General features: G+C 40.6%; 1 protein-coding gene across 18 annotated transcripts in view; it reads right to left on the minus strand.

The window, feature by feature from the left end:
- Nucleotides 1-14,686, minus strand: part of LOC141923446 (poly(rC)-binding protein 3-like) — a 547,877-nt gene that overhangs the window by 6,080 nt on the left and 527,111 nt on the right. For 11 of the 18 annotated variants that reach the window (XM_074824659.1, XM_074824678.1, XM_074824734.1 and 8 more), the window contains 2 exons: nucleotides 14,455-14,624; nucleotides 5,719-8,685 (listed from right to left, as the gene is read on the minus strand). The exons of 3 other annotated variants lie outside the window; for them this stretch is intronic. In XM_074824659.1, the coding sequence (XP_074680760.1) occupies nucleotides 8,337-8,685; nucleotides 14,455-14,624 (519 nt within the window). In that variant the 3' untranslated portion in view covers nucleotides 5,719-8,336. Of the gene's footprint in view, nucleotides 1-5,718; nucleotides 8,686-11,803; nucleotides 13,204-14,454; nucleotides 14,625-14,686 lie in introns of those variants that run through there. 4 more of the 18 variants (XM_074824761.1, XM_074824770.1, XM_074824743.1 and 1 more) reach the window with 3 other exon arrangements.

Here is a 14,686-nt window from a genome sequence, read left to right on the forward strand (position 1 = left end):
TTGATATGGTGGGAGCCCTTTCCATATTGTGAGATGCTTTTTTTTACCACTCCTGGTTTCCATGATCCTGGAGTTCAGTTCTTTATAAAGATTTCAAAATACAAGCAATGGTCCTTAACGGTTTGGTGCATCCATTTATTCCTGCTCACATATGCTGGTTTACAGCCATTGTTTTTTGGTTGATTTAATAACCACAAGTGTAAGTAGCTGTTACTACTAAAATTTTTGATAAAACCCTGCAGTCTTACATGAATTAGTACTGTTGTTGAGATAGGAACGTTCAGAGAGTATTGAAACAAATAATGAATGTTTTGGCAAGTTGGAGAAAACTTAGTTGGGCCAAAACTGAAATAAAATTTCCTTCTATAGTGTGAAACATTTGAATATCAATGTATAAGGTGCCTATTATGCTGTAGTGAAAGATCTCTAGATCCATTTTTCAGTATAAAGAGAACTTTCAGCTGAGAGTGAGGTATAATATTAACAGATGGACAGTTTTTTTCAGAACAAGCCAAAAGACAATCCCCCGATTTCACTCTGAGAAGATCTAAATGAAGTTTCTGATTGCTCTGCTTACCTTTGTTTTTCACTGACCTCACTCACCAAAGCATACTAGCTCGTTAACAGTGAACTTTAGAACCACTCTGCATTTATCTTAATGTCAGAGAAACAGATGTGACTAAAGCCAGGTTACACTGAGCGCCATGGGCCTCTATGTTTTTACAGTGTAAAAATGTTATCTCCGAGTTTATAATTTACACTGTCCTTTCTGTACATACATCTGTAACTTTACTTTTGTACAGGAATCTACAAATCATGGTTTCGACTGCAGATAAATAGGGAAGGAACTGAGCATTGAAACAGTTCAGCTGATTTAGTTCAGTTGCCCTCACCTCTGTAGAGATATTTACTGGTAAGAAGCTAAAGGCAGTGAGTTTAGTTACAGTGCAGGGAGCTTGGACATTCAAATCCAAACCAGAGCAGCTCATTGTTTTAATTATTAGGAATAGATGGCATGAGTAAACACCCGATCACTCATCACTCTATTCATTATCCTTGCTTAACTTCTGTTGAAAGAGTGAAGACAGTGGACAAGCCAGTGGGTGTGTGTACTGCTGAGGAAATAACTGACAGCATTCGTCCCTCTTGGTTGTTGCTTGTTTAGGAGTTGGTGCTTTTTTCCTTGAAGGAATCTGACAGATCCACAAATAGAGTTTTATACAAGTTTTATACAGCTTATTGCATACAACTGTACATTTAAAACAAAGGTTTTAGCTTTGTGAAGAAGATAGGACTGACTTTGCTATCTGTATCCTATGTGACCACTGTTGTACATGTGCTGTTGTGTCAAGAAGGCAAGAAATCATCCTTTTTAGCAATGAGAGTAGTGTGGCTGTAAGGGAGAAGAAGGTATTATTCCAACCTTGCTGAATAGTCAAGCTAATTTATCAAGGTAAATGATCTCCTCTCTCTTATAAATTAATTATGCATATTTTTCTATTTTAAGTCTGTCCTCAGTTTTAGAAAACAATTTTATGAACTTCTGATGAGCTATTCAGCTAGATGATTAACCAGAGCAAATAATTGTTTTAAAAAATATGTGCTTCCTTAATTTCTAACTACTTAACTTTTTTGAATTCTATTTTTAAACGAAGATGAAAGTAGTCCTAGTAACTAGCTCTGTCTATAGCCACTATTAAAAATTAAGTTTAATCTTTGGCACAGTGGAATTAAGGAGAATATTTTAACTCTCTGATCTCTAGGACTTCCAGAAAACTGAAGAATCAGAATTAAGGGGGAAGACTTAGCATTTATAATCCTTATTTATTGATATAATAACAGAGTGTGTTGCCCGAATTTAAGAACTGTGTAATTTCACGCCACCAAAAAATAGTTGCGGTTCCCCAGCTCAGTGGTTTTGAAACTGGTGACTTCCAGAGCCAAAATTGTGTGTGCGTGTGTGCGCGCACAAGCATATTTGAAATGGAGTTCCAAGTAGCAGCTCTGGAGGGAGCAGCTAACTACAGCTGCAACTGCCAGTTGCTGGTAGTTAGCTGTTCTCTGGCAAGTGCAATCACAAATGGTAATCTGTATGCTAACTTCTCTCCCTCCATGGAAGAAATAAGCTGCTGCTGTCATGACTTAAGAAGTGGATGTGGAAAAAGGGCTGTATTTGGTACAGAGGAGCCCAAAAGTGATTGCACAAAAACCACCAAAACAAAGGAACAACAACAAACAGAACAATGTTCTCATTTGCTAACATGATTGTTTGTCATTCCTCCACTAAAGCATATAATTTAAAAATCTGCTTCAGGATTACAAATAGTGGTCAAAAAGAACATTAACATTAGCTTTGGTCAGGCCTCCTGGTAATAAATGCAATTTGAGGAGATACAAATTTTGCTTATTACATGCCACTATAATTAAATTCTCTGCATTTTATCATCTTAAAAACACTGTGCTAGAAATAGCTCTAATGATAAAAGTCATATTACTCCAATATTTTCAGCACTTCTTAAAAATACTATTTTCTTAAGAAAGCTTGCACTAAGAAATCAGACATCCAACTGATAGGAATTATGCTGTAGCTGTCATTAGAGACCATAATGTGAGTATATAATGTTTCAGAAATTCCCTTTTGTTAGGTACCATCAGATGAATTTGACATTTCTCTTTCAGTTACTGTCTTGAGATATATGCCAGTCTGTAGAGTGACAGGACACATGCATTGATGCAAAAACCGATTTAATCAACATTACTGCGTTCCTTCCTGGAACCAAGGAGTAAGTACACTTCAGTGGCAAGTAAGGCAGTATGTACTTGTATCTCTAGAAAGTGTCACTCAGGCAGAGATTGAAATTTTCTGGTGTGAAGCAGTTTTTCTGTATCTGCCTTCATTTCATCTCTGTTCACTGCTTCACTTAGAACTATCCTGGCCTGTTAGCTGGGAAAAGAAATGCAAGCAATTCCTTGTGCAGACATCTAAACCAAGTCTTTCTTCCAAAAATACAGCGGAGGGACTAATACCTTGTGTAATTGGTGGTTACAGCAGTTACGAAGGGTATGAGAGATCTCTCTTCAAATCCCTTTTCTCTATGCTGTCCTTTGAACATACAGTTCCTGTGATCTAGTTGAACAGCCTAACAATTTCAGTCTTTCCTGTAGAAGCTGTGCCACTGTAAAATGACTGAATTAGCGAGTATATGTGACCTTCTTGTTTGATAATCATGACACTTGCCTGAGATGGGAAAGGTCCTGTCCCAAGTACATAAGTAGTGCTGAAATGTGTTTCAGCTGAGATAAAGGCTATGGAAGAAACTGGATTTGGATGTCCCCCATCCCAGAGGAGCAGTTTTGTTTTCATGCTGTTGGGTACTTAAAAAATGAAAAAAACAGGGATGCTTCCATTTCTGCCTAGTTCAGCTGGGGAAGGTTCAGCGCATGCTTTAAGACTGTCTTGTGAAACCTCACAGAAACACAGTGCCCATGCAGCCCGGTGAGGCTGAGACACTTACCAGGTGCCTACACTCATCAGTGAGATCTATGCTGTTGGCTTCCTATGAACCTTGACTGGCACAAGTATGCACCTTGGGACCCGTAAACGCCTTCTGGCTATGTTTGAGAACAGAAAGCGCTCTGCATATTAGCAATGGACTACGTTATGTGGCTGAATACTGCTAACTTTGTTGGCTTGTTTGTTTTCCTTCTGGTTAACTATTCCAGTCAGCATTCGTATTTTTTTCACTTGAGAAACACAACAGAGCTGTTTGAATTCGAGATGTTTGCCAGAACTCTGATATCAATTTGATGATGTGAAAGCTGCAGAACTTGTGCTATCTTTCATTTGGAAACTCACAGCTGTGTGGGCAATGACCTTTTCATATTGGGTACATGCTTCCTCTTATCTACCTTCGGGCATGAGTGGGTTTAGTTTTCTATCTTGGATCATATTATTTTTTACTTTTTTTTCCCCCTTCCAGATGTACCTTCTTGTGTTTTATTTGCCCATTTTGTATATATCCATGAACTTTTTCTTGCCATTCAGAAGTCTTTTTCAACTAAAATGAGTCCTTAATTAGCCTAGATTTTATCACATTTCTGCCTGTATTATTTGCAAAAGCCCTCTCAAAAGACTTATTTTTTTCCTTCCTTTTGTCCATGTGTCTTTATTTTCTCATTCCACACACAAACGTGCCCCTGCACTAGCTGGTTTAAAGCTCAGTCTTTTCTAGCCGACTCTGCAACGCACATGGGAATTATGTGAAAGATGCTATACACCACAGAGCTGCTGCTGCCCTTTGCCTAGCAGCTTTACTGGGAGAGCAAAGCCTTGACCTACTTAGTGTTGGGCTGCAATAATGTTCTCTTTTTTTTTTTTTTTTTCCATTTATACTAGCCAGACTAGCCACAGAAATAGCTTTTGCTGTTGAGAAAATGAAGAATATGCATTTAGGAAAGGAAAAGTATGGCGGTCTCTGCTGTGAAAGCAGCTTCAGATCTCCTTTCAAGAGTAAGAAGTAAGTTAAATATATTTTAAGTAATATATATTTTAAGTAATAATAGCACAGAATTTTATCAAGGTTAGTACGACAGCCTAATAGTTCTTCTAACCTAAGGGCTGGAATAGCTAATTCAACACTGGGTAAGGCTTCCTGGGTGCTGGGATGCAATGAGGCATTCTGTAATCTTCCTCGGCAGCCTTTATTGTCAAGAGTTGCTCTGTGGCTGCATCTGTATTGAAGAAGCGGTTAACTTCTACAGGTTTCCAAGTCTGTACACGCATCTTAATCATATCATAGTTCCAAGCTCAGACTTAGGACCCAGACACGCAGGAGCTCTCTGTACCCTAGAATCCATGGAAAATAATAGTGATACGCCCCATGAGTACTCAGCCGGGGCGGTGAGTGGAATTGGGACCCCAAGCTAAATACCCAGACACAAGTACAGACCTTAGCAGAGCAGGGATGGAGGTTGTAGAATTAGTCTCACGTCATTAAGGCTGCTACTCACTTTCACTGCCAAAAATTCTGCTTTCTCATGAGGACAAAGCAGTAAATGTGAAAGTATTGCCAATGCCCTAGAGGAGAGGTGGCCAGAGCGCAGCCAGAAGTGCTGTATGCAGCAACAACTCAGGGCCAGCCCCTTTCTTTCACGGTCTTGTGAAGAGATAGCTTGAGGCTGTTTGAATGGCCCAAGCAGAGTGTCAGGGCAGGATGAGACATTTCCCTGGGCCAGCTCTCCATTCCCCCTTTTTAATGCAAATTGTCATGTTCCTCCCAGCTGCTGGGCTAGTTTCCTGGTGGGGTGAAAGGTGCTGCCTAGAGGCCTTGTCACGGAACAGTGCTTCTGGGAATGGGAAAATATGAAGGGTCTTAGCAATAAGGTACTCAGTACCCAAGTTTATTCTTTTGTTCCAGTTTTTCTTTCCCCAGTATCTGATCTTAAAATCAGTATGGGAAAGCATGAGAGATACAAACCACTGGCAAGAAGCCAAATGCTGTCTTTTCTATGCAGTGTGAGAAGTTCTCCAAAAGCAACTTTGTTAAAAACCAAATAATGTTTTGCAGAAATACTGCTTATTCTACTAATGACATGATCTGGCTCCATCTAATCCTGAAAAGACTCATCATCCCTGACAATGGGCTAATGTACTTTCTAACGTTGCCAGGATTGCACAGTTGTTACACTTTTTCCCAATGAGCACTGGGACCTTAAGCGTGATGATATGAAACCTTTAATCATTAACGAAAACAAGCAATTTGTCTATGATCTTAGTTTGACAATCCATAAAATAGTGTTTCTCAAATGACAAATTAGCAACTTGGTTACAAAGAACAAAGTTTAAACAACACAACAGTTGTATGCACAAAGCTTCCACGTCTTTTTTTTTTTTAAATCAGGAAAAAAATTTATTTATAAAAACGTCTCAATTTACTGTCGAGTCTCTAGCTGAATACAGTGGTTTAGAACACTAACGGCCCATGCTTTTATACAGATTAGCCAAAGCATGAACATCAACGAAAATTAACCCCCGAAAATAACTTTTCTTTGCTTTATGTTATGAGCCACAACAGTGTTAAAACTGGAACAGTAATGAAAGCAACACAAGAGTTAGGAAGCACAGTTGCTTAAAGAGTAAAGGAAGTATTTTCTTTTGATGTCTCAGAATAATAAGAAAGTTAGAAATGGCAGAAACTCCTCTGTAGATTAGTCCATAGAAAGCATTGTCTCATGGGGCTTTGGAAAAGTCCTGTCTGGTGGCTAATGCACTAGGGCATGATGAGATACATTACAGAGCCCCCAGGCCAGTAACTTCTGAAGACAGCCTAAAATGTAGGAACAAAAATGAGGAAAAGAAAAGAAAAAAAAAAGGCAAAAAAAAAAGAAAAAAATCTTCTCACTATTAAAAAAATTACACTTGAGTACAACCAGCATAGAACAGCATTTCAATGCAGGCAAGTTTTCTCAAACAGAGGTTGGTGGTTTGATTTTTTTTTTTTTTAAATGTCAGTTATTGAAACAGTTACAATAGTCCAGAACAATTTTACAGCAGTTTTCTAGAGCTGTTAAATAGCTGAGGTACCTTGACATTATTTCCAGTTTTTTCTTCATTATATACAAACAAACAAAAAAAAAAGCCCAAAACAAACAAAAAAAACCAACCAACAAAACCAACCAAAAACCCCATTTGGATAAGTGCAAACTGTAACAATGGCAGTTCTACAAATGGTTACAGTGACAAAACTTAGTGCAAAGGTACTAAGGTGAAGAAAAGCCCACAGAATACAGAAATGACACAAAATACTGAGATAGTACTTAGCCCTATACAATAATAATAACACACTTTGAAATACCATGTTTTAAAAAGTATTGCATTTGCATTGTGTTTTTAGTTTATATTAAAATGCACTGAATACAGTTCAATTGTTAAAGCTTTGTGTCCAAGGAGTGCAAAGTGGATGAACATGGTGGGCTGATGGGATTCTGGATTCGGAAGTGGTGAGGAAAACAATATTGCATTACTGAGTTATGCAACAGAAATTAAAAAGAAGGTGGATGGACAAACAGAAAATGCAGTTAAAAACTAGTTCCAACAGCTAGCAACCAGCCATTACATCACCCAGCTCTCTTCAATTTGGCTGCAATTAGGTGTCTGGTTTTAGTTAATCTGAACATTGTTAAGTTCTTGTTAAAGAGATGTTATCTGTCCAGGCAGCAACCTTTGAATGTCGTTTGATAAGCACTAGATATTATTCGTAATTACAATACAACCCCATTACATGATTAGAGATGAGTTAAATAGAGGTGTATTTTGTACAAAGACCTAACAAAAAGTGGTCGTTTTGGCTGAACGAAATATACGCAGGAGGGGGTACCAGAATAGCAACTATGTGTGTCTGATTTGTACCTGCGATTAAGTACTTGCAGAAAGAAGTACTTTGTTGGTGTATATATGAGTAAATGAGTTATGAGTGCAAAATGAGGAGCCTGCTCTTCCTCCCTAAAGTGGAGTTCTTAAAATTACATTTTTCCAAACCAGAGAAAAATTGTTGCACTCTTTAAAAGAACAGAGTGGAAAGGCACAAGTGCCTGTTTCTTTTTTTTTTCCTTGTTGTCTCCCAATCATTTTAATTTAGCAGTTTTTCTCAGACCAGAAAGCCTAATTTGTTGTACGCAGCATACCTGAGGTTTGGTACTTTCTGGCCCCCATCTCCTGCTCGCAGGCAAGTGTCAGGGCAGGGAAGACGGGAGTCTTCAGGCCTGTCGAGAGCAGCAGAATGGCTAAGGGGGCCAGCACTTCACATGGGATTTCAGGGGCGCTAGCAATCATCAGAAGTGCCAGATTTGCAGGCTCTAGCAAAAGAAAGATTCATCGGAGGTGCCAATTTGCCACAGAAAGTTGTTCTGCAGTTGGAGGGATCCCTTCAAACGGATGTAAGTGTATTTAGATGCCAGGCAATATTGCCGGAGCAGGACCCACCTTGTCAAAATTTTGCCTCATTTATGTTTTTTCTTTCTCTCCAGGTGTCTCCTGGCTGGGGTGGGGCAACCCTGCCGTGCTGCGGGGCTGCCGGAGAGCCAGCCCAGGCCGTGGCCCCGGTGGGGGGGGGAGAGCGCTGTGGGGGGGAAAGCCCCCACGCTGGCGCCCGCCCGCTGTTGGAACTAGTTGGTAGGTGGTGTTAGTCGTTATGGAGAGCGGAAGACGACTTGAGTCGGCAACAGTTAACACTAGCAATTTAACAGAAAATAAAAGATGCCGTATTGTTTCCTTGATAACTAGGATCTACCATAGACTCTTGGTAGAGCTGGCAAAGCTTGCATTGTGTCTCATCCCTTCAATATGGAGCAAACTTCTGGCGGTCAGATTTCTTAACCCCGCTCGTCGAAGGAATTTTGGCAGTGTAAGCGGACAAACTCCCCGTGGCCCCCGCGGCAGCCGCGGCATTTAGTGCCAGGAGTGGGACAGTTTTCATGCCAAGCAGACTGGAGACAGGAACGGCATAGTGGGTGGTTGGCAGAGTTGGTAGGGGAGGGGGGGTACTGACGGTAACGGCGGAGGCGGCCGCCAGCACGGCCATGGAGGTGGGGGTGGAGGTAGGGGTGGCAGACTGAGAGAGGTTCATGTTGAGGTCAACAGGGGTCGTGACGGAAGCGGTCTGGGTGCTGACTTTAGCCATCTCTAAGCTGCAAACGAAGAGAGGAAGAGGAACAAACAGGTTGGGAGGGTCCAGCCAGGGCGGTGGGGCCGGGAGGAGGAGGAGGAGGAAGGGACAGAGGGAGGGAGGGTGGGACGGACAGCAACCACGAAAGGGCAGGATTAGATCGGTGGACGAGGGGGACAGACGAGTGGGAGGGAGAGGGGGAGAGAGAGAAAAAAAGGGAAAATGAGGGTCAAAGGAGGAACATGTTATGTGTTAAAGAAGAGAAATAACAAAAGGGTTTTTCATGATTTGATGGTGAAAACATTACTGAGACTGTAAAGTTCTTTCCAAAAAAAAAAAAAAAAAAAGAGAGGTTGGGGGGGGGGTTTGCTAGTTCATTTTACGTATGAAAAAAGAAATCTAAGGAATGCAGGTAATGGCAAAAAGATGGAAAAAACGAAACTTAAAAGAAAACTTAAAATAACTATGAAGTTTACTCCCCAGCACTGATATGGTGAATTTAGCTTTTAAAAATTACGGTATTTTTGAAAGGGGGACGCGGGGGGTTTTGGTAATTTTTTCAATTTGTCAATTTTGTGACATAAATATTACCCTTTGTCATTTTGCTAGGATGAGAGGAGACTGAGCAATGATTTGCTGCTTCCTTCTACAGCATAAAGTTTTGTTTTGTTTTGTTTTGTTTTGAAAGTTAGTTTTTCATTTCATTCACTGTGAGGTCAATGTGCATTTTTCATATAAAACAAACCTGATTAGCCAGTGTGTTCACTTCAGTTTGTACTTTCCCCAGACTTGTTTAAAATCACAACAAAATACTTATGCAATCTAAATATAAGGTAACGTAAAAAGGAAAGCAGAAAAACACCCGGCTTCCACAGCAGTGGTATCCTTTCTGAGCTTGTGGCAGTGGTTACAGTGAACATAAAAGAGCTTACCAGCTGACAGACAAGGTACTACATGGCTACAACATACACATCATCAGACGACCCCACCAGTGTGAGGAAGTTCAGACTGACCCAACCTCCGAGCCCAAGGCAGTGACGGGCTCTTTGGAGGATGTAGGTATCAAACCACCTTCACTCTAGTCTAACTCCACCCATCGGCAAGTGAGATGAGTTTGGTCAATGTACTTAGGCTTTTCTGTACATTTTTAGACATTAAAATACAGTAATTTCAAGGACTCATTTCCTTCAGATGACAAAATGTTTACCTAGATAAATTCTCCCTTTGCTGTTTGTTTGTTGCAGCTTTGCACTGGCTTTTGGGTTGGCAAACAACCTCAATACTAACTTCAGGATGCATTTTGCATGTTACCAGCTGGGAGGTATGATAGCCTAGCATACAATGAGGACTATGGGTTAGAAAATCTTTGCTAGTTACAATTATAGATGTGTTAATTACATGTTTGGGGTTTCTTTCAGTAATTACTAAGTTGTCAGGCTCCTCGGCTTTCTCCTGAGGTGAGCTGAGGAGCTGCAGCAGCTTCTCCCTCCCAGAGCCAAGTGCCAGCGAGTGACCGGCTGGCCGTGCAGAGGACCTGCGTGGCGGAAGACCTGCCGCTTTCTTATCAAATCCCCTCAGACCCGGGGGATATTCCCAGCACAGGGTTTTGCTGGTCCGGGCTGGAGCTAGGGGCTGGGTGTATGGGCTTAGAGAGCAGCTGTAGCCAGGCTCTGGGGTGGGAGGTGAGTGTGGTCACCTTGTTCTGGGCTTGGAAGAGCCTCGCTTTTCCTCACCTTAGACTTACATGCAGTTTTGAGAGTAACAGCCCCGTGTCTAGTCATGGCCAGAGAAAGGCAACGGCCAGAAGGCCTGCTTGCTTTGCATGAGGGCAAGGATGCAAGTGATCAGCCAGCACTATATAGGGGAGGGGGATGTTGGACTAAAGCTTCCCGAAGCACTGCTGCTGACGGTGACTCTAAAGGATACCTGAAGCAGATCTGAGCTAGGGAGAGGAATGTCAGAGAGGGAAACACTTGAGCACCAAGCTCCTCTCTTCCCCTCAAGAGGGCTCTTGGAGTATTAACTGCTCGGCCGCTTTTGCTGGGAAGTTGGAAGGCGCACGTTTGCTCTGAGGGGCTGGGAGGGGAGGAGGGCGAGTGGGTGCAATGCTTTGCGTTTCCTACCCTGCAGTGTTTATCTGTCCCCATGGATGAGTGGCTCAGAATTTTTCTAACCCTTGCAGCAGAGTTGCTCTTTGCTGAGAGAAGAGCATCCTTGTGCTGCTAGTCGTGCTACTTGCAATCTACTCGCACAGCAGGATTTATGTTAAGAATACTGAATCAGGGAATCTGAACTCCAGTGTACACCCTCGACTTGGGGTGTAGGAGTTACATGGTGATACCTTTGTAGATTTTGAAAAACTCAGTTTATGCAGTTGGATTTTTTTATATTTTTAACTCAGTATTATTCTGGGAGGGGGGGCATACAGAAAGATAATGCAGAGCTCAGTGTTTCAGTGGCTTCAAATTTGACTACCTTGCATTTAACAAGAACGAAGAAATCCTTACTGATGGGGGGGGGTATTTGAGCCTGAGCTTTGTCATGCACCAGTAGGGAGAATAGGTCCCACAGGCTAAATGCTGGTGTTGGTAGCAGCCACTCAAACTCCCTGTTTCTGCTGTACTAGCACAGGTACAATTAAAGCAATAATTTGCTCTGCTTCACATTTATTACTGGTGGTAATGTGTAAGGTAAAGTATGTCAGGTTAGCGATCAGCTGTCCTGTGACAGCAGGAGTTTCCCAAACCAATTGTAGATGCAACAAAATTGAATGTGAAAGCGGATGAGGCAGCCTTCATACAAAATCTCATGGTGCCAATTTTACACTGTCCCTTTGAAGACCTACGCTTTATAAACATACACACCAATGTCCACATCCTGCATTACACAAAACTGGTGAAAGGAATAAAGCTTGAGTGTGGCTCTGGTGGGTCCTGTTAGCTCTGTGAATGAACCTCTCGTCAAAATGGCAGTAAAAAAACATCTTCAGGAAACTGCTCTTCAACAGGAGCAAGTGCTGCTGGCTACAATTCATTTATAATCCAAAGTCAAACATTGCACAGGAAACTTAGACTGTGGTTCTTTCTTAATAAAAGCTAGAAGATGGAATTGGATAATGAAAATCCAGTTACTACAGTGGAGAGAGATTTTACAGGAGAAGACGCTTCTATTGCAAACAAGCTAGGACACGTTCTACTCATACAGAGGTCAGTACTCGGATAACCAACACAGAACCAAAACAATACTTTAGAAAGATTTAAATCTCTGTTTTGATATTGTATCAATGTATTTATATATCTATAATTTAGAGCATATTATTTACATATTTGACACCAGGTTGCAATAAAAGTCTTAAAACAGTTTGATAAATTATTCTATAGATGCAACTTTGGTTGAAGGATAGTTTAAAGATACACACAGAACGTTTCAGGAATACTGTGGATAGATTTATTTTTTACATCCTATGCTGCTTTAAGACATTGATTTATGCAGAAATACTGGCCCTGGAAACCAAGTCCACAAGAATGACACATCTTGTGGGTGAGAGGAAAAAAAAAAGTCCACCTTACCCTGAATGCTCATATGGCTTTTGGTTATTATAATTATTATTTTGACATACCAGACTATACCTTGGGCAGTCTAGGTACTGTACTCAGCTCTTCCCCAACACTTTATTTCATGCCAACATCTTTAAAAGAGACGGCAGTACTTGTGGCAGGTTTAGGACTGATGAACTCTGAAATTGGCTCCCAGTGTGCACAGGCAGCAGCAGCCTAGATCTGCCTCGCAGAAACCTGCCCAAGCACCTAAACCCCAGCTAGAGCAGACCTCCCTCTTGCCTGAAAGTTTCTTGGTTCTTCCTCCAGTGCAACTGCAAACTAGCACTGCTGCTGTGGTGGCACCTAACTGGACAAGAATTTCTCTTGTGAAAGGAGAAATCTGGAACAGTGTCTTATTTTAAAATGAAAAAGCCACCTTAATGTCCTATGTTACCTTAGAGCTTAATTTATTATACATTACTTTAAGAGTCTTCATTTACAAATGAACTCACTTCATCTAAATACAGTTTCAACACATGGTACATAATAATATATGATGGTTTATTGTAGATGATGATAACAAATGACTTCTATCTATAAATTCAACAGGAAGTAATATTTTGTTTCTGGTTTCACAGGGTATAGATAGAGTATCCGTGGTATATGACTGCTGAGAAGTTTTCTTCTTTGCAAAAGTATGTTAAAAGACCTCATATATATCCCATTCCATCAAAAGAATCATTAAACAGTAATAAACAGAAGTGTGAGAGTTCACAGGCTTTTCTAAAGTGAGTCAAACAGAGGTTTGTTCACTAGAGTTTCTGTCTCTGGTGAGCAGCTCACTGCAACTCCATTAATAAGAAGTGCATTATTTTATTTGCATGCTTTAGCTGTCTTGAAGATCTTAAATTGTTATCTTCTGAGATCCAGATGCATGCCATATGGTGTTTGTGCAACTAAAAATGAAGGGGTCTATTCTCGTCTCGATGTGTGGGGAATCCCTGAACACCAAGAGAAGAACATATCCTTAAGGGTTAAAGGAGGGAACACATTTTTATTTGTTACAGGGCTTACGGAAATGACTTATATTTGCTACAAAGAATATAAATCAAAAGAGCTGTAGGTTGTAGGTTGTAGGCTTATCTTAGGCTTCACGATGCCACCCCTCAATATATCTTTCCCTAGGAAAATATTTTCAAACTGAATTATAAAAAGTAATACTTTTTGTTTGCTGTAACACAGAGCTGCACAAACATCCTTTTCCTCCATTAAGACATTTACAGTGGCTTGCAGTGGTGCACTACAGAACCGGGCTGGAGAGGAGGTTGGACCATAGGAAGCTGTAGACCTGCTAAGACTACAGTCCCCCCAAATAAATCACATACTTTCTACTATCTTAACAGCAAACACAGTTAAACACAAAGCTTGATTCATATCACAGTATTTTTCAGGGGACAAAGAAAAAAAAAAAAGCAATAAAATACATAGATACTCCCCCTCCCCACAATATATTGCCTCAGACCACCATTTACAAGTAGATCGATGAGACAGCACTATATCCATTGCACTTTCTTCTCAGGATAATTGCAAATAAAGGTGGTATCAATTTTAATATTTTTCTAAATAATCATATCAAAACTGATAGAGACTTAAGCCATCGCAATGCTTAGCTAAAGAGCCAGTGCCTTCATTAATTCTGGCACTGAGAAGTGGAGAAGCAGATAGTCTCACCCCATCTCATTAGGAAATGCTTTTTACAAATTTGTGATGCTCTCTCTGAAAAAATAAATCCTGTGCCTCTTTAGCAACCAAATGTCATTTTAATATCAACTCTGAGTGGCAATTTTCAGTTAGCAAATTAAATCTGTTTTGCAATCTGTTTCACTATATTTGCCATTTAGGACAGTAAAATGGGTCTGTGAAAAGTATTTTCTTCTAAAGAATTTATGATTGTCATTTCATTTAATTTATCCGCCTGTATTTTAGGTGGATGCTAATGTGAGTATTCAGATTTTTAAGCTTTTGTCATTCGACATGTACTTGGAATTGCACCGGATTAAGCTCCTTTCCATATAAACCAACAGCAAACACAGGTTCTAATGATACAGACTTTACAAATCATTAGGAATTGAATAATATTATGCAAAATGGACACTGCGAAGCAACTTTCTGGATCTATCCAGGACAGACATTTGCTGGAGAGCAGACAGAGCAATCTCGCAGAAGCGTTATCACTTACAAAGCAAACTTACCTTGCATTAATGAGGTACTGTGCTAAGCTGATGTTTGCAGGGGATCCTGTGATTGTAACTTGTCGTTCTGCGGAGCCTTCTGTGGCATTAGCAATCTTGATCTGCGCTCCTGACATCTGCCTGATTTCATTTATCTTACTGCCTTGTCTGCCAATAATGCAGCCTATTAACTGGAGCGGGACAAAGATTGAGATTAGTGCCACAGACACAAGCAAAAACCACTTAACTGCAA

Source organism: Strix aluco, chromosome 1, assembly GCF_031877795.1.
Source record: "Strix aluco isolate bStrAlu1 chromosome 1, bStrAlu1.hap1, whole genome shotgun sequence".
In the NCBI taxonomy this organism is placed as follows: Eukaryota; Metazoa; Chordata; class Aves; order Strigiformes; family Strigidae; genus Strix; species Strix aluco.